The 27583-nt window shown below is 40.0% G+C and overlaps 1 protein-coding gene across 2 annotated transcripts; it reads right to left on the bottom strand.

Moving 5' to 3' along the window:
• Window positions 1-450: 450 nt before the first annotated feature.
• Window positions 451-15237, bottom strand: dtx2 (deltex 2, E3 ubiquitin ligase). 2 transcript variants are annotated; one of them, XM_044222879.1, is made up of 9 exons: window positions 14584-15237; window positions 13281-13869; window positions 11278-11336; window positions 7893-8105; window positions 6296-6363; window positions 5917-6081; window positions 4127-4288; window positions 3431-3520; window positions 451-1808 (listed from the first exon to the last, which is right to left on the bottom strand). In XM_044222879.1, exons 1-9 carry the CDS (start codon window positions 14891-14893, stop codon window positions 1560-1562), a joined length of 1905 nt encoding a protein of 634 aa, XP_044078814.1. In that variant the 5' UTR covers window positions 14894-15237; the 3' UTR covers window positions 451-1559. The 2 variants fall into 2 exon arrangements, with proteins under 2 accessions (XP_044078814.1, XP_044078815.1); XM_044222880.1 differs by lacking the exon at window positions 7893-8105 and having other exon boundaries at window positions 14584-15236.
• Window positions 15238-27583: the final 12346 nt, after the last annotated feature.

The following is a 27583-nucleotide window of genomic DNA, read 5'->3' as shown; positions in this document are numbered from 1 at the left end:
CACTACAATATTCCCCTCCATATTCAAGGATCATAAGCCCCACCTGAGGAATGAATTCACACACTGTTCATGATCCTGACCAGTGGGTCGAAACATCACTGCAGCATCGTTGGAGGTAGATCAGCACCTTCATCAACTGAGGGGCCTTTTTTTTTTTCTTAAAGAAATCTCTTAATTGTAAATTAAAAGCTAATGAAAAAAAACAAAAACAAAAAAAACCTGCATAACGTCAGAGATCGAGTCAGGATTCATTTTGCCTTATTTCTTTATTGCAGAGACTTTTTTTTTTTTTTTTTTTTTTTTTTTTTTTTTTGCTTGTATACATGTCAAGACTCAGTTCAGCAACTGTACTGCAGCGCTGTGAGCAGAATGATGCATGTGAATACAGGAGGTGAGTTTGCAGCCGGCGGGAACATTAACATGCTCGCCGCGGCTTCATGTGTCTTGTTTAATCAAGACGACGTCGATGACCTTGATTGTCACACTGTAAAATGTTCTTAACCAGAGCTTTTTTTTAATCTCAGCGGTCCTTCCCATCTGTTTGGACAAAAGGATTGAGGTCGTCAAGCTATATACGATGTAACCTTGTCCCTTCTCACATACATGGCAACACAAACGGTAAAATATTAAGTGACAAAAGCAATGGCTGCAGAATGCCCATGGGCATAGTTACTGCAAATTCAAAACATGAAAAATCAAAATGTGAGTGCATTAGACATATGCTAATCAAATGAGGTTAGGGAATAACATATTACAGATGATCAAATTAGAAGTAGTGTTAAATGTTAAAAAATACACAACTTTATTCTCCTCGACTGTCACTTATGGACACAACCTGTTTTAGTTGTTTGTTTGTTTTTTTTACAATATTTTTTTTCATTCATGTTATTTTTTTTTTATTTACATCACTTTAGTATTGCCTTTTCTCATCAAATAGGCTAATATATACTCACTTTGCTACTAGAAGTTTCAGTGTCTTTGTGCTAAACACAAAGGTTTTCAGTAGAAACACTTTAATTGCATAACTTCCCAATTTGAAAACAAGTTAACTGCCCTTTACCAGGAAATCACACATCTTCTCAGCTAAATGCACTGTCAGAACTAAAGTGCTTTATGAGATTTTGATCCCGGATGTAAGCTGCCATTCTCATGGTAACTGGACAAAGGGATACAGATGAGGCTCTTGATGTAAAAAAAACAAAACAAAATAAAAGCACAATCTCCAGTCTGTGGAGGTTTGATAAAAGAGGCTCAGAGTAAGAGGAGCCCCATTTTTCTCTGAGGTCTGCCTACTGGAATATGTAATGAGCGGGAATGTATTGGAGCATGAACTACTCCTCAGCAAGCACTCCACTTTGCATTCTTCCAAAGAAGCTTCAGGACCATCATTCGGCTCACTTCTCCTCCTTTGCTCACTCAATGAGATTTGGGCAGATGCTGACATTAACTTAATAACACACAGAGGTTGCAGGAGGCCCACCTGGCCACAGAGGTGGATTTTGAAGGGTTAACTCAGTGGTCAGCAGTGAGAGGAAGTGTGTGAAGCTCGGAGCTGTGACCTAGCTGCTGCTGCTGCTGCTCCCTGGAGGTTTGAGGCAGTCCTCTGTCACGCCCTGAGAGGCCAGCTCAGACAGAACATTGTCCAAATAGTTGGGGTCGGGGTAGCCGTGCCCCGACAAGTTGGACATCATCTCTGTTTTGTGGTGGATGCCGTTCCACACCACCGTGTCGGGCTCTCCCGTGGTGCTGGACGTCCCCACGGTGAAGATGAGGCGTCGCATCCACGCCACCTTCAGCAGCTCCAGCACCTATTCAACAGAGAGACAGGGAGCGAACATTAGGGAGCTCTACTCCACAAAGCGTTTATGCATATACTTTAGAGCTGAAACAATAATCAGCAACTATTTTGATAAGTGATTTATCATTTAAGTCCTTTTTTTCCCCCCAAGCAGAAATGCTAAATATTCTCTGGTTCAAGCCTTTTTTTTTGCTGCTTTTCTTGACAGCATACTGAATATCTTTGGGGTTTGGAGTGTTTGTCAGTCAAAACATTTCATTGGGCTCTGGAAAATTGTGAAAATAATCAGTAGCTGCAGCCATAATATACTATATGTGCAATTTAACATTAAGTTGTTCAAACTTGTTTATGTCCATAGAGCTCCAACAGACAACTTGCTTCACTTAAGAGGACACGCTGAAGCAGAGATTAGCTTCGATAATGAAAGGAATTGTTAGATGCAGCCCTTGTGCTTTGTGTTCACATCAGCTACATACCTCTTTTACAATAACAAGAGACACATGTAACATAAATATCATCGATGGCCTTTGCTGTGAGTTGGTTTACTCAGCCAAATGGTTTGGCTGATTGAAAACAGTCCATATGAGCTTTGTATGCACTGTCATGTAAGAAACACTGATGAAGCCAGCTTTATGGGTAAAACGTTGGTTTAACTGCTCAATCAGGTACACTGACTCTCTGTTGTCAGTGGGATGAACAAGTGGCAGCTGCCATTAGAGACAGGCACAGATCTACAAACAAACAATTTAGCTAAAACAGCTTTATGTAACTTGAGTTCATCACAACAGATAGGCTCTTAACTGATGGAAATAAACAGTGTTTTCATAAACACTGCTCTGATTTTAACCAGTGAACCGCTCCTGCTGTTTACGACACTGTGGGACAGGCTGTGTGTCCGATCTGGGATATTTTCATCATCTCAAATCCACGTTCTGCGGGAAACATCACAGGAGAGACTCTGAAGATGGAAGGGAGTCTGAGGCACAGCACGGATAAACTACAACTGGAATAATTTAATCCAATTTTCCATTAGTGAATTACATCAGAGATTATTTATAGAAGCTAAAGTGTGCAGACGCAGTTGCCAGCAAGCAGGAAATCAGCTACTAATTCACCATGGAAACAACACAACTTTATAATGAGCACAAAATGTTCTTAATTTAATCACAGTGAAACACTCCAACCCTGATGGAGCATTATGCAGAGTCTTGTGTTAATGGTATTGAGTTTACGAACCTGATGTGCCAGGTTGGCCTCTACAGCTCCACTCTAGTTCTCTAGTAATGATGTGACTCAACTTATTGATTGTTTGGAACTGTGGTAGGGCATAGATGCTGATAACCTCTCAGTGCTGTGCTATACACTGATAAAATACCGAGACCTGAATATTTTGAGTGTATAATTCCCCTGCTGCTATTAATAAAATGCAGAATTACATATTCTGAGTGTGGTTCTTATATATCCTTCTTGATCGAGCTGTAGGGGACCACTGTGGTTCGATGCAAGTGGACACAGACACTAGTAGAACCATAATAATCTCTGTACATGTCTGAGATCTGTTTACGCTGTATACAAGCCTCCGTAGTGTAGATTCGGCCCCATCTGTGAGATGTGAAATGTGTTGCTTTTTACCTTCCTGCCCTTGTCGCTGTCTGGTAGAAAACAGAAGCGAGGGAAGCCTCTACAGCTGTACGGCTGTCCTGGGTTGGGATGCTCCGGGCCCTGGTGGAGGAGGACAAAAACTGAGTGATGAACATATAAAGTTTAATACGAGAGATCAGTTAGAACACAAATCAGATATGTATTGAGCTGCTTGCCTACTGTTAATCTCCAAAACACAGTTATTCGATTATTTTTTAAGTTCTTGTAACTTTAGATACATACGGCTCTTTGCTGCAATTTATCTGTACTCATGGTTGCAGCAGAGAGACACAGAGAGAAATTAGGGTTTTCCCAAAAGACTGTTACAAAGGAGGATGTAACTGTGAACCATGCACAAAAGGGACAGAGGACAATGTTCTTCCACAGCCGGGCCTGAACAACAATCTGTTATCTTTTCCAAAACCTGTTTTTGGAAACAGACTTTTTAAAACTTTCAGACTAGTCCTGCTGGGAAAGTTTCCCTGAGATATTATTAGTCCAAGGAGAAGAGCGTCCTCATCCTCAGAGTCTTTTTACTTGTAAAAGTGAAACATGAAAATATTTCCATTAAAGCATAACGTTAATCCACATTTATGTAACTGGTCTATCAGTCACATGCCTTAGCATGTATTTTCAGTTTTACACTTGACATACTTGACAGAGTGGCAGCTCAGTGTGCAGACGTACCTGTATGCCAGGTGGTATGCTGTAGATGATCTGGATGGTGCCACAGTCTGGGTGACCTGGCAGCGACTGGGCGACGCTGTAAATTTCCATCTTGCCTTTGGGCTGGGTGCCGGTCTTTTCTCCGTAGATTGTCTTACACGAGGGGCACTGCAGACTGCCGTCCTGAGGAGAAAACACAGCCAGAGAGCCTTTTAAACTGGAATAATCAATACAAACCAGGTAAGTGCTGATCAAATATTCATCGATCCACTGAAGAGACTTTTTTTTGTGTGTTCCCCTCACTCACCAAGTCAATATACCTCTGGTCTCATTAACCAGTGCTTCATTGATGCTCGTATATATGGCATATGGTATTGTTATTTGGTATTCAGTTTATATACTACACCTTACACCCCCACAATAAAAAGCAATCAGAACATCAGAACACATATTCTGAGCAGGAAAAGAGCCTACTGCCACACATTTTAAAAAAGGACCATACCACTCTTTTTACATGTTTTAGCTCATTTACTGCAAATCACATATACTTTACATTATCATAAAGCATTTTTCAAAGCACAACATAGTATTGTAGATGTCCGACTGTGATTTCAGTATGGCATATGAAAATCAACTTTCAGAGGTATGAAACTTTCTTAAAGGAATAGTCCAACGTTTCGGGAAGTATTCGCTTTCTTGCCAAGAGTTAGATTAAACATTAAACTTCATTTAATCAGGTACTGTCTCTTTTTCAAGAGAGACCAGAGCACAAGAAACATTCATAATCAGACAACCACACAACCAGCATACAAATACAACACAAATAAGGCCGGACAACCACAATCAACAAAAAAAATAAATAAATAAAAAAATCAGATAATAAAGCTTTACAATCATCAAGGGGAATGGACTAAACTAGTTGGAGGGCAGTTGGCAGTTTGTTCTATTTAAAAAGGTGTATTGTACGAAGATTAGTGCATACAGTACATATGGAATATCGAAGGTTAAGTAGTTAGTGGATTGTGTACTGTATTTACAAGATTTAAATGAATGAAGAGATGTGAGGCAGTTTGGAAGCTTTAACAGTAGAGCTTTATAGACAAATATCATGCGATGATAATTTGTTCTTGTCAGAAAGATGAGACCATTGATACCACTCTCATGGTGCTGGTTAAGTATGCAGCTAGAGCCAGGAGGCGATTAGCTTAGCATAAAAGTCTGGAAGCAGGGGCAACAGCAAGCATGGCTCTGTCAAAAGTTTTCAAAATGCCTACCAGCACTTTTAACGTTCACTAATTAACATGTTTTATCTCGTCTGTTTAATCCTTAAAAAACTGAAATGCACAAACGACGCATTGTGGTTGTACAGAGAGTTACGTGCTGGAAATATTTCTTAGCAACTAGTGGCCGGGCACAGTGACTGTCTGGAGTCTTGTCATCACCATGAGGTTACCAGGCAACCAGTGGCTGTTTCCCCCTGCTCCCAGTCTTTGTGTTAAGCTAAGCTAAGCTAATCGCCTCCTGATTATGGCGCCATACTTAATGCACAGACGTGAGATTGATATCAATCTTCTCATCAAACAAGGTAAAAAAAATTTTTAAAAAAGCAAATAAGCATATTTTACCAAACTATTCCTTTAAGACAATTACTCCATCACACTAAGTATCATTTATCTTTAACTTTTGTCAAACTAATGCTACGTTGACGTGGTACTTCAAGACAGACTTTTCGGATCAATCTGTACATATAACAGCACTACATCACCTTGTAAAATTAAATTGTTGGCATGCAGTCTGCAACAGTTCTGTACCTTTGTTCCGTTGTTGTACATGGCCAGCATGCAGAGCATATGCAGGGTGTGTCCACATTTGATGAATTTCCCCACAGTGTCTGGCAGAATGCTCTGGCCTCCCTCTGTGGACGATGCCTCGTAGCCGGATGGATTGGACAGTTGATCCATGCAGATAATGCAGTCCTGAGGGGAACCCAGGGGATGTGTGTTTAGTGTCACAATTACTAAATAATTGTTTTCCCAGTTAAAGGCCAGCAACAGCATACAGCCATATGAATGGAATAGATATGAACAATCTGCACCTTACATGACATGTACCACTATCAGTTCACAATTGACCCTTAATAACTAGTTTGTACAAAAGACCACAAATAAACCTTTGACCATCACCATTTACCTCATCTGGTACTCCAGCCACTACCTCCATGTAGCGCTGAATCACCTCCTCGGGTCTCTGAGCTGAGGCTAAAAGAGGGATAAAAGAGAAAACACTAAGCGATGAATAAGCTGAAACAGACGAGACACTAAAACTGCAAGTCTAACAAACTGCCATTCAAAAAGTTGAGACTCTGGTGAGGTGAGATGAAATGATTTTTTTTTCACAATATCAAGTAATTCACAATCTCATTTTAGAATTTCACTCAAACATTAGCCACATAAGCTATGGATTTCTACTCTCTCTGCCTCTGCTATATACAAATAATGTCCAGTATGCAGCTAATCAAACATCCTAAAATCAAGATCTGACTGCACATGGTGCAAAACATGCAAACGCATGACGACACGATGGGCAGCATGAGGAATGGATACAGACACTGCATATCACTACCATATTCTCTCACATACACACACATGTGAGTGTCAAGTCTGTTTAGGAAACAAAATTCTGAAAGCTAACTAAACATTTATCTTTAAGTGTCTTTTTGAGTTTATTACACAAGACAGCTCCATTGAATTCAAGATTTGGAAAGTTGGCTATTTACTTCCAGCTGAGAAATGAGAAAACCTTTTCAGACATGAACACTTTTTATGCTTTTTATGTCTGATGTGCCCCCTGTTGATTTCAAGTGCAGGTATTCAAGTTAAAAGTGGCAGACAATCAGAGCGGAGGAAGAGTAATTCATGGTCATGAGTCAGACAATGCAGATATGAAAAAAAAAAAAAAACAGGCAGAAATAAGGAGACAGCAATGAAATTAAGCTTGATATACAGATGAACTACAAAGCATGGAGGACAATTCAAAACAGCTGAGATGTACCAGAACACATACTGTGGAGTTTTTTTGGCTGGCCAACAGTATTAACTTATCTATGAGCAAACCCTCTTTGATATATGACATGAATTTGATGTACAATATGTCCAAAGATTGATTTAAAATGGCTAGATACTTAGTGTACTGCAGTAGTGCTGCAACTAACAATTATTTTTATTACGCTCCTATTTGAGGAGCTGGAACCATCAATCAATTTGGCTAATTGATTAAGCGCCTATCGTTGCAGCTCTATACTGCAGCAGTGGCTCTTGGGACATGAAGTGACAATTTTCAGACTCCCAGAATCTTTTTCCGTTAAAATGGTCAGTGAGAAGCTAGAATGTTGTAAAAAAGTGCTGCATGTTACATCTACAACTAAGGAAATGCAGGATTTCATGGAAGGTAAGCAGCTGATATTAACAACAACTGGAATGAAATTGGGGAGGGTAGCAGCAGGGAGGTCAGTGATAGCTGAATCAGACAGGTCAAAGGTAGTCTGATTAGAGCACATTGGCCAGACTTATCTCCTTATTTGACAGTTGCACAAAAAGCAGTTGCAGCAGCACTTTTTTCAACAAACACAAAAGTGGAGTAGTGTGAACACCCTATAAACACATGAAGACAAATGAAAGGGAGTTGATGCAGGATGAAATGTTCCTCAAGCCTGCGGTGATGACAACTGGACCAAAAGAGAACGATGGAGATAAAGAGGTGGAGGAAGGGCTGGTGGCGTGGTAGCTACCTCTCCTGTGCTGCCTCTTTGCTCTCCTAACTGAACTGCTGCTGCTGCTGCTGTGGGGCTTGCTGGGCCTGCTGGCTGGGGGGAGGAGAGGAGGAGGAAGAGAGAAAGGAGCAGGTTGCTGCTGCTGCTGCTGCTGCTGCTGCTGCTGAGGGAGGGGGGCAGTGGTGAAGTGCACGCCGAGTCCCACTGCTGACATCAAAATGGAGGCCATGCCTGGAGCGGGGTGGGGTGGGGTGGGGTTGAGGCGGGATGGGGCAGGGCAGAGTGGGGCAGGTGAGGGTTGAGAGCAGGTGGAGATATGCAGAAGTAGAAAGGAACAAATCAAAAAAGGTATGAGAAATGTAGCAGCAACTGATGTTTCCACTGTGTCCCTCATTCACACACACACACACACACACACACACACACACACACACACACACAAAACATTGGAGTCAGACACAACATCAAGTACTTTCAAATTGGGGCGTCCCGGTAGCTTACCGCAGCGGCCCAGGTTCGATTCCAAACCATGGCCCTTTGCTGCATGTAATCCTCTCTCTGCAACTGTCACTGTCTAATAAAGGCAAAAATGCCCAAAAAATAGTCTCAAAACAAAACAAAAAGTACTTGCAAATTAAAACCAAACTGATCATGTTTCACATATGGTTTCGGTTTATTCGTTGACTACGAATCAGAGTTCTTCTGTCCCTTCTTTTTGATTAATGAGTAAATCTGTTTTTGCAATCAGGACTTCTGTTGTAAAGCTAGCATTAATCTCATGAGCTAAGTGAAAAGTACAAGTTATCTTGGGAATCTGGAAAAGATCCACAGAGTTGACGGTGCCCAGGAGCTGGAAGTCAGACCAATCAATCAGCAAACTATGAGGAATGGTTTACACGATGACAACCACAATCCTTGTGGCAATGCAGACTAGGCGTTGCAGATCTGAGATTTAGCATGGTCATCTAAAGCACCACTATGTACCTTCTAAAAAGAAATAGAACATTAATTGTTTTACAAATTAAAAGTTTTTTGCTGTTGCAGCTTTACTTGGTCTGGTATGACCAGTAGCTTATGGTGGCTAATGTTAGCCAATAACACACTAAACTACAATAAACAAACAAAAGATAAAGATATATATATATATATATATATATATATATATATATATATATATAATTGATATTAATGAGTGAGAATTGAAGTTGCTCACTTTAGCTGAAAACTGCCAATGTTCCCAGAATAGCTGCCATATTTTCCAATTTGAAAATGGGAAGCAAAACTCAATGAGAAACAAAGGAGTGCAACATTCATGTAAAACATATGCACTTTTCTGTCACTTTGTAAAAGCCTGATTCAATAAAATTGGTCTACACATGTTTATGACAAACTTAATTCAAATACTATTGAACCTTCCGAAGAAAAGTGACATTTTTAACATATAAATTCTACCTCAAACAGTAATGGAGGCAGTTGTATTTATTGTATATGTTTAATACTGAAAAGGCTAAATAAACAAAGTATAAGATATAGAACTGATTACCACTCACGTTCATTACTGACTAATGAACATTAAAACGGTACATTTGGAGAAGACACCACACGATTCCCCAAAGTCACGGTACAGTGCTTTAAACTAATGAGGTTCTGCTTCTCTAGCTTCCTCCATGCTGATTGTATTGACTCAATCAGTTTATCACAGCCAAGAAAAAGACTTTCAATAATTTGAGAAGCGTGCAGCAAAAAAAACAAACAAAACAAAAAAAAAAAAACAGAGTGAGCACTCACTTTGCATGTCAATTTTGCCATTTTGTGACATTTACAACTTGCCGGCCTGCTATACGTCTGCCTGCTTACACTGCACTCTAAATTACACAATTACAGGGAAAATCAAACCGTTAAATACATCACCATGTGTCATTAAAAGGTGGAAATTAATTACACGTGTGAAATTCTCATATTCAATCAATGGTATTACCATGATTTACACAAAGGCTGTTAACATAAATCCTTTCACTGCTGAATACATCTATTAAGATTACTTTTTTTTTTAACCTCATGCCAGGAAGTTACCCATCATCTTGATCCTGCTTCACCAAAAAATACTCCATGAAAATTAACTACTGATATAGACGTACCTGATAAATATACATACTTGGAATTACTGGCTTAGCTCTTCAAATAGCTCTAGCTTATTACCATAGTGTGGCTGTAAATTCTCCTGAATTAAACTAAAGTTTTTTGTCAGACCTGGTTGATATTTAAACATGATGAAATGACAAAAATGGTTTTGCATTTATGTTTGACTCTAGTGAGCTGGGCACGATGAAGGCAATGCATTATAAATAGTTTCTATGGAAGCTGAGGCACAGTGTTCAGATTTAATTTTAATTTCAAGACAGATCTGATTTGGTGTTCTGCTGAATGGTTCCTCAGACACCAAATATCTTTGAGGAGGAGCTGGGAGAGCAGGAATCTCCGCGATGCTACAAGCAAGCATGCGTGACGATAGAAGATGGCTAGAAGAGGGCCTTATAAAAGCAACACTAAATGAATCTATGATGATGAGAGGAAAATGCCTAAATACACACATTGGCGCATTTGACAAGTATATGCCCCTTTAGAAAATGTTCGCTACCATCTTAATTTTCTGTAACAGTTCAGTCAAAAAGTAAGTTCAAGGTGTGTGAAGGGTAAGCCTCTCTGTGCTTAACTTGAAACAACTGTACTCCTGAAATATTTGTACATACAAGTAAAACATTTATCACGCAATAAACTCACATGCCACCCATTCAACTTTCCATAAGTCATGAAGACAAGTGCTGCTGTTGGTACCAAGAACCTGTTGGCTCATTTATGCCATTATAAGAAATTTAGTAACATCATTGATATATTTTTACATCAAAATTCCAATTATTTTTTAGAAATGCAGTCCCATGTATTATGTTGTTTAGCCCTGAAGATAATCATGCTTTTGCACCCAGGGCTGAATGCTTTGTACAGCATGAGGACACTTTTGCAGGTGTCTCAATAAAAACAAGCCTATGTGGAGGCTGTTTTTATGTATTCTGGTGTAACAAACAGTATGATATCACTTTTGTTTCTTGTTGAATGGAAGCCTCTCTCTAATGGTTTAAACAATAAAAGGGACATCATTTTCCCCACTCTTTTCAAGTTTGCTTAACATTTTGGGAGTGTTCTTTTTTTTATTTTTAACCCCCTTCTTCCAGCTTTTGGCATGCTGTTCCTAAACAGGCTGACACTCACAAGACAAATGCAGAGAAAAAAGGCACACAAACCACAAACATTATACTGAACGAAACCTGCAGCCAACTCAAAAGCGTGGTGCAGAATAGACTGAGCAGAGGTAACAGTCAGGATGGATAGTTAGTGACCCGTTTACCTGCCAGGGCAGAGCTTACACTGGTGGATCCATTCAATGGCACAGAAATGGAAGGAACACTGCAGGACAGGAAACAAGGACAGTGACATTCAGTCAGTAAAAACAGCAACAATGAACCAAGCAGGCAGAACAACACTTAAAGACTTATGGTCTTTTCAGACGGGAAGCGATTGATGCGCCTAGTAATTCATTATCAATGAGTGTAGTGCAAATCACTGGACGAGAGACTGATCCTTGCCATTTGCGAGTTCCCTGAAATATACAAGTGTTTCTAAACAGTTATCGGGACATAAACAGGAGGGCTTTCACATGGCAGAGCATCAGCGCAAGACTGCATGTATCAGGTAACGTTACGTATAGTTTTAACTTCAAAACCTATAAAGAAAATACAGTTGTATCTGCAGGGATACAGTAGCGCACAGAAGCCGTTTCCATGGTTACCACGCATAGAGCGCCTGGCATTTACTCACGGAGCGCTTCTTTGCCTGTCTATTCACGTGAGGCGCACGGTGAGACCCCGTGGATCCAACCGGGTGCGCAGGCGGAGTGTCGCTTACCGTCTGAAAAGACCTTTAGAACAATTTCAGTTTCTGATCCACTTCACAGAATTAGAACATTTAAGTAAGGTGACATTAGGAATAGCTTTGGTACCAGATCAAGACAAAAAAATAAAACTTGCCTGTGAATTAACTGCAAAGGTTTATTTACATTTAACTAAGTAGCTGGAAAACTGACCATCTTCAGACTGGCCAGGAAATGACGGGCAGTTTCTGAGACTAATCAACAACAACTTAACATTGACTGTTCATAGTGCAAATAGGGAGCGTGACTCAACACCCAATATATTGATGAATATGCACCCAACAAATCTGTTAATTGTGCTCAACAGCCTTCAACGAAAATAAATGAGCAATCCTCAGTACTGAAGAATGACGGAGCTCCAAACCAAATCCAGTTTAAGGCTGCAACTAACAATTATTTCCTTTACCTTGTTAAACTGTTCATAACGCTTATCAGCCAAATAAGAGGACACGGTGACACAATAGGAGGAAATGTGTCACTGATATTAAGAAGTCATGGGGTGTGTGCCTGATATCTTTATGCACTATAAGTGTTTCAACAGTAACCGCATTAATGACCTGCAACATAATTAAAACTCCCTGTAAGGAGTATGAAAAGTAACCAATAACCTTTTCTTTTTTTTGGACATTTTTGCCAGTGCCTATTAGCACTAGCATGTAGTAGCATTTTGGATATGCTGTAAAATAACTTCAAAAAGAATACACTGACATGCCACTGGGCTAAAACAAATATAAATATATAAATAGAACCCTATTAGAAAACATAATACATGTGGTTTTCTATTCTTAATAGATACACCTTCCAAATTCTACTTTGTTTTGATAAGTGCTCTATAAATAAAGTTTTATTATTATTATAATAATAACCACTGAGACGTGTGAGCAATCACTGCAAAAATGAAGGTGATGAGTTCCTAGCACAGACCACAGTGTGTACTAGGTGGAGAACATCCAGCATTACTGTCCTATTATTAATTTCCAGTGGCTGGGAATACACTGAATGAAACAATGTGGAAGAAGATTAGAAACTATAAGTGAACTGCATATTTATTATACCACTTAAGTAAGCAATTCGTCTTTGAAAGCAGTTTTAAACAGGTTTCTATGCCATTAGGAACAGAAAAGATGGACGGCTGGAAATGACACAGACAAGAGTCACAGGAACTGAGCCAAAACAAACATACCACCGCAGGGCTGGAGCTACAGATCTTTTTTTTTTATCATTCCTGTTTTACAAGATAGGTCAAAGTGGAGACAGACAGGAAGACAAAGGAGAAGGGAAGGGAAGGGTGGAGAGGGGCCCGTGACATGCTTCCCAGGAAGGATGGCTAACTGAGCCAGAGGAAGACCTTACTGCTGTCGTTTTACTCTAAACTGTCTGTATTAAACTGCAAACCAAATCACAATCCAACAGATACCAACCTTAACCCATTGGCACTGGTAGAGCTGGTCAGAACTGGTGCAGACAGTTGACTACCAGAGGACGGTGGAGGCCAAGGGCTGCCCCAGGACATTCCCCCCACAGAGAGGGGTCTCCTAGGGTACGGTGAGTAGACAGAAGTGGGGTGAGCGGCTACAGCCCTTCCTGTACCTTGGAGGCTGGGCCGGTTCAGACTGCCTGATGAAAAGGAATGTCGTGAACGGCTGGGCATGGGTCCTGTGCTGCTGTGGCTCAAACACTGCTGGCAGGAGCAGACAGGGCCCGAGGGGATGGCTGGAGGGCCAGAGGAGGCCAGTGGGTAGGGGAGGTTACACTGCCGTCTGACCTGCCGCCTGAACCCCGAGGATTTGTTAACTTGGGCCAGAGATGTGAGATCCACTATGTAATTGTATCCATGCGGGCCCAAGTCTGCCGTGCCTTGGCGGGCCTGATAGCTGTGCTCCAAAAGGATAGAGGTTCGAGTCTCATATGGAGTCCATCCTCCTTCGTCGTTGGCCCATTCCCAATAAACACCACTGCCCAGGCCTGAGGACTGGGCAAACAGGGACCGACGTACTGACCGAGTCTTTCCTGAAAATAAAAATGATGATTGTCAATGAATAAAGTAAATTAAAGCTACACTATGCAAGCTCTATATGTAAAAATAAATCCACATTTTCAGCCAAAATCCTACAGTTGGGCCATAGCAGAGAAAAGTACAGTTGAGAACCCTTCCATGTAGATGTCACTATTTTAAACATCATAATCCTTGTGCAAGCTTAATCCCTCATGGCAGCGAGTAAAGTTCTTTGACTAATGCCGCTACTTTATAGTTTTGCTTGAAAAGCATTTCTTAACATTATTTGGAAGAGCGCTGCGACAAGTTCGTTATAACAACTGTGTGTCATTGTAACCCTAACCCATTTACAAGCTCTGTCACCCTTCATTCAAACTAGTTAGCACAAACCAGCTGAGCTCAACAACATGCTAATGTTACAAGCGTCAACAATGTGACGAGTTATAGCAAGGTTATGTGGACAAGTTAGTCAACGTTAGATGACACGAAAATATTCAACAGGGTCGTCTAAATCTCATAACTTCATCCTGGGTACTTGGCTAATCTTAGCTTGCAGCTATGTAAACATTCATCAATGCAACAGCACAACTGTAAGCTAAGGCTAAGTAGCTAGCGTTGTCTGTTAGCCTGGCCTGATAACTGTACGGTTTCAAGGCACAACATTAAAAAATTATTACGAATGCAACGCTAAGTTAAGGTGGAGGTATTAAATGACATATCGTGCTCACCCGTGTCCTGCCGAAACTGTTTCAAGCTTGGTATGTCAATGAGATAAGGCGACAGGCTGGGGTCTGATTGTCCGAGGCAGATGCTCGTTGAGCCGGGTCCTCCTCCTCTCTGGCCCCGCGGTGCCAGACACCGCTCGATGTAAGCGCTCACTTGGCCGCTGTAAGGCCGCCAGTACCCCAGGTCATCCTGCCATTCCCATACCGCTATCATGGGCTGAGACTGTCCAACGGATCCAGACGGTGTAGCTGACACAGACGGCCCATTTCTAGACCCGTTTACCCTAGCACAGGATCCAGACACAATCGCCATATTCACCAAGCCAGCTTAAGCTAACAACAACTCGTTCTGGTTAGCTGGTCAACTGATAGTGGCTACGACGAAGAAAACGTCTGGTAGCTAGGCTAGCTTGGCTCGTTAAAAAATTCCATCGTAAATGTGTTAACACGCTTTTGAGGAAGCTACGAAGTAAAGATCAAATGGTAGACAGTCGAGATAAACACTTAAGTGCATGTTGGCAAAGCTGATGCATTCAGAGGGCTTAGCAGTACACGGATAACGTTAGCTTCGCGACAGCGTTGCCAGGGTTCCTTCCTCCTCTGCGGCTGCCTTCAGGGACCACCGGGAATATCGCAAGTCAAGGCACGTTTGTGGGAACCAACCATAGATGGGATCTTTTTTTAAGGCTGTAAATGCGACGAAGCACTAGATAAACAAAGGACGCTCCCATGGGAAGTTAGACGATAGTAATTTAGAATCGAATTGTCTGTTTACACAGTATAAGGATATTTCTTTAACTTCAATATTTAATGTTTTGTTTCACATAGACTACAAACAGGGGGTGCAATCAACAACTCAGAATTGATCACACACCCCTTCACCCCACCATATAGACATACCCACCCTCCCAAATAAAAAAAGTCTTGGAATATTATCTCTGTCAATAACTCATGGGCATTCTTCATTCCCCGTTTGAGAGGCACTAAGTGTTTCACCACTAGCACCAGTGGCAATGCAAGGTGGTGTTTTATTAAAGGGGGTGAGTATTATTTCAGTTGGCTAGAACACCATATGTCAGCCCTGACCAATTATACATGTGCACACTTTTACATCCATTCAGCAAAAATGTATTTAATGAACCAACAGACAAAAGAAAATGACCCTGTGTTACTATTTCTGGCAAAAGCTTTGAGCATGCAACCCTCCTCACCTCTAAATTAGCTGCTTACAAGGTGCACCTGAAGGTTGCATTCTTCTTCTTTTACAACAAACTTCCTCATTGTCCATCCTCCACTTCTTTCTCTGCTTCTTTATTTGAAAGAAATGAGATCTCTCTCAATATTATTGCTGCCCTCAACTGGAGATGAATGGGTATGACACAAATAACAGTCCATCATAAATAAAATAAAATAAATAAATCAGTTTAAAACTTCAGGCTGGATGCTTAAACAATCATGAAAAGCCATCTTCAACTATTCAAACAAAAATGTACTTCAGTGCAAGAGGCTGGAAGATGGAAATTACAATCTTTGTAGTTTTCCTTGCCACAGTTGTGACTTAAGCTGACTTAAGTTACAGTATGTTTTTGATCAGTTATTACAGTCATCAGTTTTTACTCATCAAAGCCAACGTCTGGGATCAATATATATAAAGCAGCCTCAACTAAATTGCATTCTGTCCACAATACCCAGCACAACTGATGTAACATGGATTACATAAAATACTAAAGATTACAATAAACTCCTTTCTGATCTCTATACCACGGCCTGGGAGAATGCTGGATTGTGTTTATCTGGAGGGTCTTCATTAAGTTCACATAAAAGATAATAGAATTTGACAGCTCTGACACCACTTTGAACATTGCTCATGTGGGATTTGAGCATATTACATTTAACCCATAAAGTGACACATAATCAATAGCTAAGTCCATGCCAAGTTGTCTCAGAATGACAAATGTAATAATATAAGCCCATAAAAAATGGTATATGATAATGCAATATAAAACTAACATTGTTCAGTTCTGCCTTTGCAATATAACCAGGACACGATATTTTCACACATAATAAACAATAAAAATGAGAAATAGCCACATGCAGCTAATAATGGGTTCCAAGCCTATGTGAGTCAGATGACTTAACAATGAGAACATGGCTTTGATTGATCATTTTGCAAGGTCTTCATCTCCAAGATAGAACATTTGAAAGTTAAAATGATGTCTGATAAATTGACCCCTGTAAACAGAAGAGACTTTGTTAAGTTTTAAGGTTCTTGTATTAGGCATTTAGAAAATGTGCCTCGCTCTATTTTGTTTACATTCACGTCATCAGTTTATTGTATTTGTGTCACAGGCAAACTCAAATATTGAAATTATGTAATCTGGGGTTAAAGGTTCAATTCACACAAAATACAATAAAACCTCATATTTTCCACTTACCTCTTGGGGTAAGCCGTGCAATTACATTTGGTTGTATTTGTCCAGGTTGTAAAATATCTGCCTCTGAGATTTCTGCCTTCAGCCCAATACAATGAAGGTGAATGGAATTTTGTTTGTGGTGCTTGCAGCGTTGAGAAATTACATCTAAAAAATCAAACAGTTTCCCTGTAATAATCTTCAGATCTCACTATCAGTAGGTTTCATAGGGACTATTTCCTCCAATACTGAGTTAAACAATCTGGGTTGTACTGTAGCTTGTACTGTAGCCAAAATAATGGTAAAACAGATCCACTATATGTGCTACAAGGTTATGATACTGTAAATCAGCTAAATCAGGAAGCAAAGCTTAGTGTAGGGTATTGCAGAACATTAATGAAGAAAAAATGTTTATGCTTCCCCCTCCAACATACAAAATATAAACAAATAAGAACCAAAAATCTCTGCACATACATCATACATCATACATGTGTAATTAGTTGTGAGCACTCGTTAGTGTATAATTAATATGTTCACTTGATACATTTAATTCATGCTGACAAACTACAGACACCAACATACTGACATATTTCACCTGAAGGCAGAGTGACACATTGCACACAGTGGGACATTTGAATAATGATGAATCACACACATAAAACCTGGATAAATGTGGGCATCTGATCTTAAAGAAGAAGGTCAGATGATGCAGATGTCCTCCACAACGGAAAAGTCAACTCATATATACCTGAGCAGCAGTAGTCATTGGTACAAGAGATCAACAAAACAGGCTGCAGAGGTTGAAATACTGCATTTACAGGTAAAACAGGTACAGGTGTGTGTTTAATACCAAATGTGAGAGTTACATTCAAAAATGTTGGCTGGAGGTAAATCTATGGACATTGTTCAGAACTTGATCTTTGTTTGAGTCGCACTTCTCCCATCTCTTTCCTGAAAGCATGCCACCTCCATCGCTGTCAACACAGGCCTGATTAAGTGCGGTTCAGCGGTGAACACAGTGATGGAAGTAGGAATGTGAGGAATGTGGAGAAAAGAAGTTGAGGACCACTCAACCCAAATTTACACCTATGCACACCTGGCAGCTGTTGAAATGTCAAATTGGGAAAGTACAAATAATTGGGTGATAAAGACCTCCCTTCTGTCTGTTAGGAGCATTTCACAGCTATCAGACTGTACAAACAGCATGTTTGAGAAGAGCATGTGTTGGCTTAAAGGTCTGCTTGTCTTGTGCAGAGCAGTATTATGATGGGGGTGGGGGATGGAGGGAGCAGAGGAATGCCTGGCATGCTGCCTGGCACACTGTGATCATATTAGGTAACTTATAGTTATTTGGGAGAACACTCAGCGTTATCTCCAGAAGCCTCAATGTCATTTCTCCAGCCATGATGTCATCACTCATGATGATCAGTCATCAGGGCAGAACCACTCGACTCCCTCGTTAAAGAGATTGATACAACATCACCCTTCAATGAGATAAGCCCACTTCTTCCTTGCTTTACACAAAAAGGCTGAGCAGGTGAGACACCTTTATCATGCAATCAGGGAACAGGGGTTACTGGACAAGTAACTTTAAGCTTTCTGTCTCTCTCTCAAATTTGCAGAACCCACATGACAGCCTGATACTTTTTTCATACAGGAGACACACATATGACGTGGATCTATTGATGCACGTTCAATCCACGATGAACCCATTCATACAAAGCTGCTGCCACATGTTAATCTCTTGCTGTCATCGTTAGCAGAGACTCCAGTCTGCAGTGGAGCGCCATACACTTCACTTCTAAACCATGGAATTGCACAGAACCACACATTACACATTTATTACACACATTTGGTAATTACACAATTACCAAATAAAGTTAGAGGGTATAAAGAGGGTTGGATCAACATGGGTTTGACTTGTGTGACTGGGTCTGAATGATGGAAAAAGACTTGTCCTTAGGCAACATTTCCTGAAGAAAATGAGAATTGCTGTCACAGAGCATTGACATTATTTCTCTAATTTTCCACACCACAGTTGAAAAACTCGCATATATAGAGACTGTGGTCAGGGTCCCTGCACTTTGAATAGTGTCAATGACATGAATGTGCCCCACTGCATTCATATTAAACCTATCATGGGCCAGGCTTTAAAGGCGAGGCGTTCCACTTGAGGATGAAATAATGAAATATCTCATCTCGGGGAGCCAGGTCCTGGTGCGGCAGAAAGGGCCACTGCTGGCTCCAGAGGAGCAGAACAATCTCCATTACCAAATGGCTCCTTGCCCACATTGGGGCTATCAGTATCAATGAAAAGTCCTCTCCCTCACTCTTGTTAGTGTGAATGAGTCAGGGAGTAACTGCTTAGAACAGAACCTGTGGCCACTCATGTGCTAACACATCTATTCCCAATGCAACTTCCTGGTCCCTCAGGATAAAAATATATTGAGCATTCTCCTTTGAGACAAACAGGTTGACAGGCAGCTGGCTAAAGTGTGCTCAAATCTGGCAGAGGCTAAAGGGCAGGACTGTGTATCTGTACATCTTGCCACAAAATGCAAACCTCAGAATTTTCAACAAGGGGGAAAATTCTAGTGTGAAAATATGTCCTTCAGGCCTCTTGGTGTAACCAAATTGTCAGGGCGCACAAAATGGACGACACAAGGAGATCTGATGCCCCTCAGGAAAGTGTTTTCCAGAGCATCTGACGTGCCAACTTGCCAACAGCTGTTGTCATCATCATCAATCAAGAAAAGATTGAATCCATCTCATCTCCTCAGCTTGTGCTGGATGTACTGTAGCCAACTCACTGTCATACCTGAACAACTCCACAGGAACCACACGCAGATCCTTGTTTGACAGACTAACCTGTGCTGTGCTACGCTGCGACAGAGACTCTTAAAGGTAAAATGGCCATGATGATCCATGCCTCAAATTTTGTAACCACACTGAGAGAATCTTGGTGCAGGTTCACTGTCTGCTACATACTGAAAGCTTGCTAGCTTAAAGGAATAATCTGCCACAAATCTATAGAATGGGCTTTGAAAAAGGCTTGAAAGGTGGTTCTGAAATATTTGTAATTTGCTATTTCGCAGAGACCAGCAGCTATAGTCTACATGGATTCACAGCAGTTACAATGGATTCCAATGGCAACCCTGATTCCCAGCAAAAAAAAAAAGTCAAAATGTTCAAAGACACTTCTCAACCATCCACTTCTCCACTGTTTCACCATATGTTCAATATGTTCCAAACACCCATAATTTCTCCACTGTATAACTAAACGCTACTTGTTTTGTATCGCCCTTTCATAAAGGAGTGGCCCTTGACATAAGCATCCCGATTGCAGCTGCACAGCGTGTGGCTTTTATCTTAGATAACATATCCTGGTCTGACTACTGTACATCCCATGTGAAAGCTATTTCTCTATGAAAATACACACATATTTATGAGGACCATGTAACAATGCTGCAAGTAATTATCTTTGAAATGAAAAATACAGTAAATATTGTTCACAGTTGGAACTTTCATGTACAATATACTGTATATTGTGCACATATTTTTCTATAAGTATAATGTAGGCTTCACCAAAACCATTTGAAAATATGTAATTTAGGACTTGTGCCCAGCAGTGAAGCCAAATGATATGTCTTAAATCTGTGTGAGCATGAAGGGGGGTGGGGGTAACACACAGGAGTGTGCATATTATGTACTGTATATAACAGCTAAATTGACAATGGTAATCTCAGTCACCAGTCTTGGAAGCGGCAATGTAAAACACTACTGAAACACTAGTGATTCAGTGCCATATATAGACTCTTTTTTTGTTTTCTTTTGGCATTCTGAATCCATTTCAGCGTTCAACAGGAGGTAGCCGTGCGTACTCATGTGGACAAAAATCAGACATGCCAGTCCGTATCGTCGCAACTCAAACGCTAACTTGCGTAATGATTTAGAGGCTTTTCAGGATAACTCTAACTGAGAGAGCATACCTTTTAGTGACACACCAAAACAAATTCCTGAAGAGGAAGTTGGCTTTGAAGAAAATGTTCAGACGTGAAGTCTGATCAACCAGGCATGGGCAGGCTGACAGCTTAATGGGATTGTTAAGTTTAACTATGAGATGCAGAGTGTATTTTTGGCAAAGCAATGAAAGAGATGCTTTGCTAACAAACAATATGACACAACAATATGGCTAACAACCTTGTTTACAGTTCAGTCTGTCACAGTTCAGTCTGTCACATGTCATATTGTGTCAGAGATGACACGTTTGCATGGGCTGCACATGCAATATGTAAAGAAGTGTAGTTATGGCTGTGCAGTTTTTCAGTGACTCATAGATTCAGATTTCTCTTTGAGCTGGATGAATACTTTTTTCCCAAACATTACAAAATACCTTACCTGCCATCTGGTGAAAACCCTGTAATCTCACCTTTTCAGGAATTCAAAGCGTAAGAAAAACAACCATGACTTTGGTATGACAACAATTTGGGACATAATGAAACAGGCTTTGAACAGTTTCATGAGCCCAAAAGGTTTGGACTGTTGGTTGGACAAAACAAGCATTGTGAAGGCATCACTTTGGGCTCTGGGTAAGTGTGATGGCATTTCTTACTATTTTCAGAATTTTTACAAACCAAACAATCAATTGATCAATGGAGAAAATAATCAGCAGATTAATCCCTAAACTGTAGTCCGATACAAAATAGTTCAAAATTAGCTCCACCTCAACAAACTACAACAGTAAAAATGCATGAGTAATAATAATGTAATGATATAATATATAATAGAATAACAGTCACAAGGGACATTTTTCTCCACTGAGTACTTTTACTTTTAATACCAAGTATTAAGTTTTCCTGATTATACTTACATACTTTTACTTAAGTAAAATTTTCAATGCAGGACTTTTACTTGTGAGAGTATTTTTGAACTATGATATTAGTACTTTTACTAAAGTAAATTATCTGAATACTTCCTCCACCACTGTTAGTTACTTTACAGATTAAGATTTAACATTTAAAAAATCATATGATAATAACGTCTTAAGTTGTTAATGATTTAAAACTCTAAATTATTCAATGGAGCTATACAAATACATTTCCAGTGTTTTTTTGAAGCTAGGCTGGGGATCCAGAAGAGCATTCTCAGACTTACTTTGGGTTAGCTGGAGAAAATTTGGTTGATATTTAACTTTGAAATAGATTTGAAAGGCAGTTCTTGGGGCTACTGAGGACACAGAGCCTCCCGGTTTGATGAATAAATACATAAAACAGTGAACATGACTAGGAAATAATGTCACCAAAAGAGAAGAACAGAAAGTCTGTCTGTGACCACTGAAAACATATCTGAGAAGACCTATAAAAGAAAATATGTAACAGAGAGGGTTCTGTTTAGCAGATAAGAACATGCAGTCCGTAACTACAACAATGACTGTATACAAACCTTATCAGATGTACTATTGGCAGTTCGAGCTGGCTATGCTATAGGAAGCAAGCAAAATTTTGAGGCAGAGTTCAAATTGAGCATGGTGAAGAGCTCCATCATTTCCCAAATCACCTCTGGACAGTCAAAATAATTCTTCCAGTCTTGTAAACAGGATTATTATGAGGATTTTTTTTGCATCTTAAACAGCTTCAGACTGTCTTGCAGGGTTAGGACATTAGTGACATTATTGTGTGCATGTAAATGTAGCAATTTGCAAACTGAATGCAGTCTCGAATGACACCTTTTTTAGAAACACATTTTATTATACAACAAGGTTAGCTTTAAGTTAAGTTGTTGTTATTCCAAGCTCCTGGTTCAAATCATTACACACAGGAAACATGCTGACAGGGATTTTAGTCTCCAAAAATGTAAATTCAAATTAAAACAGCATTCATATATTCAACACCCAAAGGCATGAATATACAGGACCAAAAATAAGAATACAAGCCACATGTTGAGTGCTGTATATTCATGCCTTGTGACTCAGCAGTTCCCAGACCAGAACATCAGTTTCCTCTAATCTTCAATTGGTCTGGAGTCTTTTCTCAGTTACATAACTGTCATTGTGCCATTTCAAAGGGAACGAGGGGTGCAGTTTTGAGTTCCCAGGATTGACATCAACCCCTAGGGGTATTAATATGGGTATATGTCACTCATGGGCAGATAATTGATTCTTCCTAATCCAGCCCTTTTTACAACTGCGTCTCTGGTCATGGAATTAACAAATTGCTGACAGGGAAGGGCAGGTACCAAACAACTGGGCATTTCAGCAATTAAAGTAACGTGTCTAAAAGGACCTGGTAGCCTACATAGATCACAGTCACTAGCAAAGACCAGACCAGTTGCAAAAGTTCAGAAGCTAAGCCTGAAAGGGATACAAAGTGAGCCAGAGAAACTAATCCTTTCTCCAGTGTCCAGGCAATGTGAAATGAGATTGTGACAACTGTTAATGTGGCTCAATCTAAATGTGCTCGCCGCGACGGCAGAGATGAGTGCTGGTGGGATTCACTCTGGCTTTTGCTAATAAATTTAAAGCGTTAATAATGGATGGATCCAGAAAGCACAAATAATCAAACAAAAACAGCTGCAAAACATCAACTGCACTGGGACAACAAGCGACGAGACAGTTGCTGTGACTGAGGGGGATGGTGGGTCGCTCCCGGCTGCTAATGCTATCTGTAAACAGCGCTGAAGGATGCTAATGCTACAGCTGAAGGACCCAGGACCAATTTAATGGACTACTGTGAGCATGCTTTAGAAGCATTTTGAAATCAGTCTAAGAAAAAATTGCATTACATTACAAAATTACATTGATTACATTCCTCATTGTAATACGGTCATGACACTGGTAGCACTGGTAAAATTATACTTCAGAGATGAAGGTCATCATACGTTTTCCATCACAGTCTCAACAAAAACTTTCTTTTTATCTGCAGCATGCCACTGTCTTGCATTCCTATCTCTACTCCCCTGGCATCTGCCTTCTGACAGGTTCATATTAGGTAAGACCCGCCTTCTTCTAAGCTTGGCAACTAATCAAAAATGACAAATGATGACATAAAATGACAAATGACAAGCTATGACCGTGGCAATACATTGTTCCTGGCGTGAAAACTGAGCATTTTGAAACAATTCTTAGGGCAAGGACAAAGAGGGCTATTTGTTTTTGATTTTTTTGGGTTGCGGCATAACAGCAGGGAATAAAGGAAGCGTGACAGAAGATGTGACACCATCAATGTTACAAATACAAGAAATACAAGAAGAAAGTATTCAAATGCAGGATTTTATTTAAAGAGGGTACATTTTAAAAATGATAACGTAAAGCGTGCTGAGATGAAACGTAAATTGTGCAAATATGGAAGCATCTTAAGGGTAAACAGACAAATTGTACATTAAAAGAGATGCAATTTGCCTTGCACTGGTACTGGAGCCTTGCACAGCCTCCAGTACCAGTGCAAGGCAAATTCATATAAAACAAACATTAGACAAGATTCAGATTAACAAGGTCATTGCTACCAGGAGAGCCAAAGTGGTGGATAGTGCTCATCTTCATGCTCTGAAGACTGTATTTATTGTATAGAGATGTCCTAAAGAATTGAACTTTTATCTTATACAGTGATTTATAAATGCCACCAGGCCAACCAGGCTGTTATACAACACACATATTAATATAGTTCAACGGTTTAAATACATTTATTTCCAAATATATCATCAGTGATGAACCTTTGTCAGGAATATAAATTTAATAAACTATTCACAGAGATTTGAAAGTGTACGGATTAACCAAATTCATATCCACAACCCATGTGTGCTGCAAGCAGGTGAGTCAGTTACACACAGCCTTCAGATTACTGCACTAAACTGTATGTGGAAGAAGTCAATGACTTACCTGTATCTAGTCTGACAAATTCAGATGCTCAATAGAAAGACTGTAGTCGCAGTGAATATGAAATACGAAAAATACATATACATACTGATATGAAATTTGGGAGTGATATGTGTGTGTATATTTGTAGTAACAGTAGTGCCTCCGCTGTAAGAATCTTATCAGGATAACATTTTTAGTGTCAGCATACAGCTGTTGAAGCACCTGGCAGCTTAAGTATTAAAGAGTAAATGAAGTTTCCAAAGCATGTTTCAGTATCAAATCAAGTGTTAACATACAGTATAGCATTAGTATAGTATATATATTGTACAGGCCAAACAACACCCGAATTTAACTGGTGAACACGTGTTTACAGGTTAATCAAAGTGTTAAACTTTATGGTACTATCTATTCTCAATCAGGGATTACACCTGCATTAACTGATCTTTTTAGGCAGCAGAAGAAGCTGTAAACACAACATTGACGTATCTTATTACCTGTTTTGAGTTTGTGTCACCTTGGCAAACGAAAGTCCAATATTCACTCTTTTAGATCGGCTTTGGTCTTCCATCTCCCGAGAAAAATATCTGGCTCTTTAGCTGCTAAATGCTCCACTTAGTTCAGCAGCTAGTTGCTCACTGACATGTGCTACAATGCTTTGCAGAGCTGAGGGGAACTGTAGAGTTTTGATAATAACTTTAATTACTTTAATTACATAATCATTTGTTGATAATTCTTTGTCACTACGAGCAACCCCTTTCACATTATAATTAATGTGTAATTTGATCCATTGTTAATAGAAAAATATGGATTAGTGCAGCTTAAAGAATGTGGAAGTCATTTTCCTACATAGCTAGCTAGTTAGCGAGCCATGTCCATGAAAAATGGCAACAAGCGTAAATCAGATCCACATAGTTAGGGCTAAACTAAATACCAGGTCCCCAGGAACAACGCTGGCTTGTGGGCTAATTTTGGTGAGTGATTCAGAGGTGTGCTATTTGTTTAAGCACTTTATGAATAGTTTCATCTTGTTGAGAATATAATATGCATCAGTCAGCCAAACATCTAGCAGTATTAGGCGATACCATGGATGTAGTAGGTTGTAATTAGCGTGGCATTAAGCAATATAGGCGAATGAACACAATAGTTTGTGTTTTGAATGATTTCATTTATTTACTTGTGCAGAGCGAATTAAGCCGCATTCGAAACATCCATTCTGAGGAAAAGTTGCAGTGCATGCAGAGGTCAAGCTCACAGGCTAGGCCATGAAAACGTAGCAAAGCAAGCTTTCATTTTCTGCAGGCATTGTGGATGCAGCACAAGCTGGCCATGTTTAACAGGCTGGCTTTGTATTGTTTCTTTGCAAATGCATCGCAAATAAAGAAACTGTCAGAGGAGTGAGTGATGAATGAAAGGATTTTGCTGCCTTTTCATCTTTACAAGTTAGCTCGCTATAGACTGCGGCTCAGACGCTACCGGCAACTTTTAATGTAAAAATATTTTTTTGCATGCTACTCAATGCACAAGTTGACATTGTGAATCAGTCAACACACCTTAAATTTCAACTTTGACCATTCCATTTGTTTTTATTGGCTCTCTTGCATGACATACCCATTAGTGATGATTGGATCTTCAAGCGCTTAAAAAAATTATATAAATTTCAAACAGATTGTGCAATCTGCAAATATTCTATTTCCTTACTTGGTGAAAAAAAGGCGGAGCGTTGCTCCAGCAACACTACACCTATGTTCACACTCTAAATTGCAGAACACTTGACGCACACTGGCCCAAAATGTCCATGCATAATTATTACAAAAGGAACAGCTATAAGATGATGAATACTTTTCACACTCACTCTTTGTATTATCAGAATTTGATCCAATTAAATTTGAAAAGTCTCAAAGAGTTGTACCAGTAAATAATTTTTAAGCGTTTTGTGTCTGTGCACGGAGCCAACAGGAAGTCAGCTGGCACAGCCAGAGGAAGTATCTAACGTGCATGCTCTCAAAGGACTTGGCCAGAAGCCTGAAAAACTGTTTCGGTGTATCTTGGAACACTGTATGCAGTTCTGCCCATACAAACCTCGCCCCCAGTGAAGAAGAAAAGCAGAGCGGAGTGGCATAGTCTGTAGAAATACTGAATTAAAATTCTTGTTTTGCTCTAAGCAAACATTTTATCATTCTAGGCAGATGGTAGACATCTGTGTGATCATAAAATACGTTTGAAGATGCATGTTGCTGTTGCATAAAGCGTAAAAAGGTACCTTGTGACTTTGTCCCTGAGGTTTGCGCAACGTTTGAGTAACGTACAGAGTGCTGACATCACAAATGAGGTTAAGGACAAGGTAGAAATAGGTGTGAGCAGTCTTTGCTTTTCTGTAGTTGGGAAATCTTACCTGTGAAAGGATGATATCACTGTATAACTGTAGAGGCTTGTGCTTTCGTTATATCACACCTATAAAGGGAGACATGGAAAAGGAAATGCCGGACATATGGGAGAGTATTTTGCATTAGGATACATTACTCATCCATTTGTGCCAGAAATGGTCTGATCCAGATTAAAGGTGTTTACTGCACTTAGTGGACTTAAGTAAGGCTTTCAGCAAACTAGGCTTTCTAATGGTGCTCCTCTCTCTTCCCTTACACACCTAAAGTACAATTCACAGCCTTTATTACCTTATTAGCTAGATGTCTGATCCTGGTGCGATAGAAGCCTCATGCAGCCCAGTCCCAGTGTTTTTTGG

This window comes from Siniperca chuatsi, linkage group LG14, assembly GCF_020085105.1.
Source record: "Siniperca chuatsi isolate FFG_IHB_CAS linkage group LG14, ASM2008510v1, whole genome shotgun sequence".
In the NCBI taxonomy this organism is placed as follows: Eukaryota; Metazoa; Chordata; class Actinopteri; order Centrarchiformes; family Sinipercidae; genus Siniperca; species Siniperca chuatsi.
This window is presented reverse-complemented; position numbering and strand designations above follow the sequence as displayed.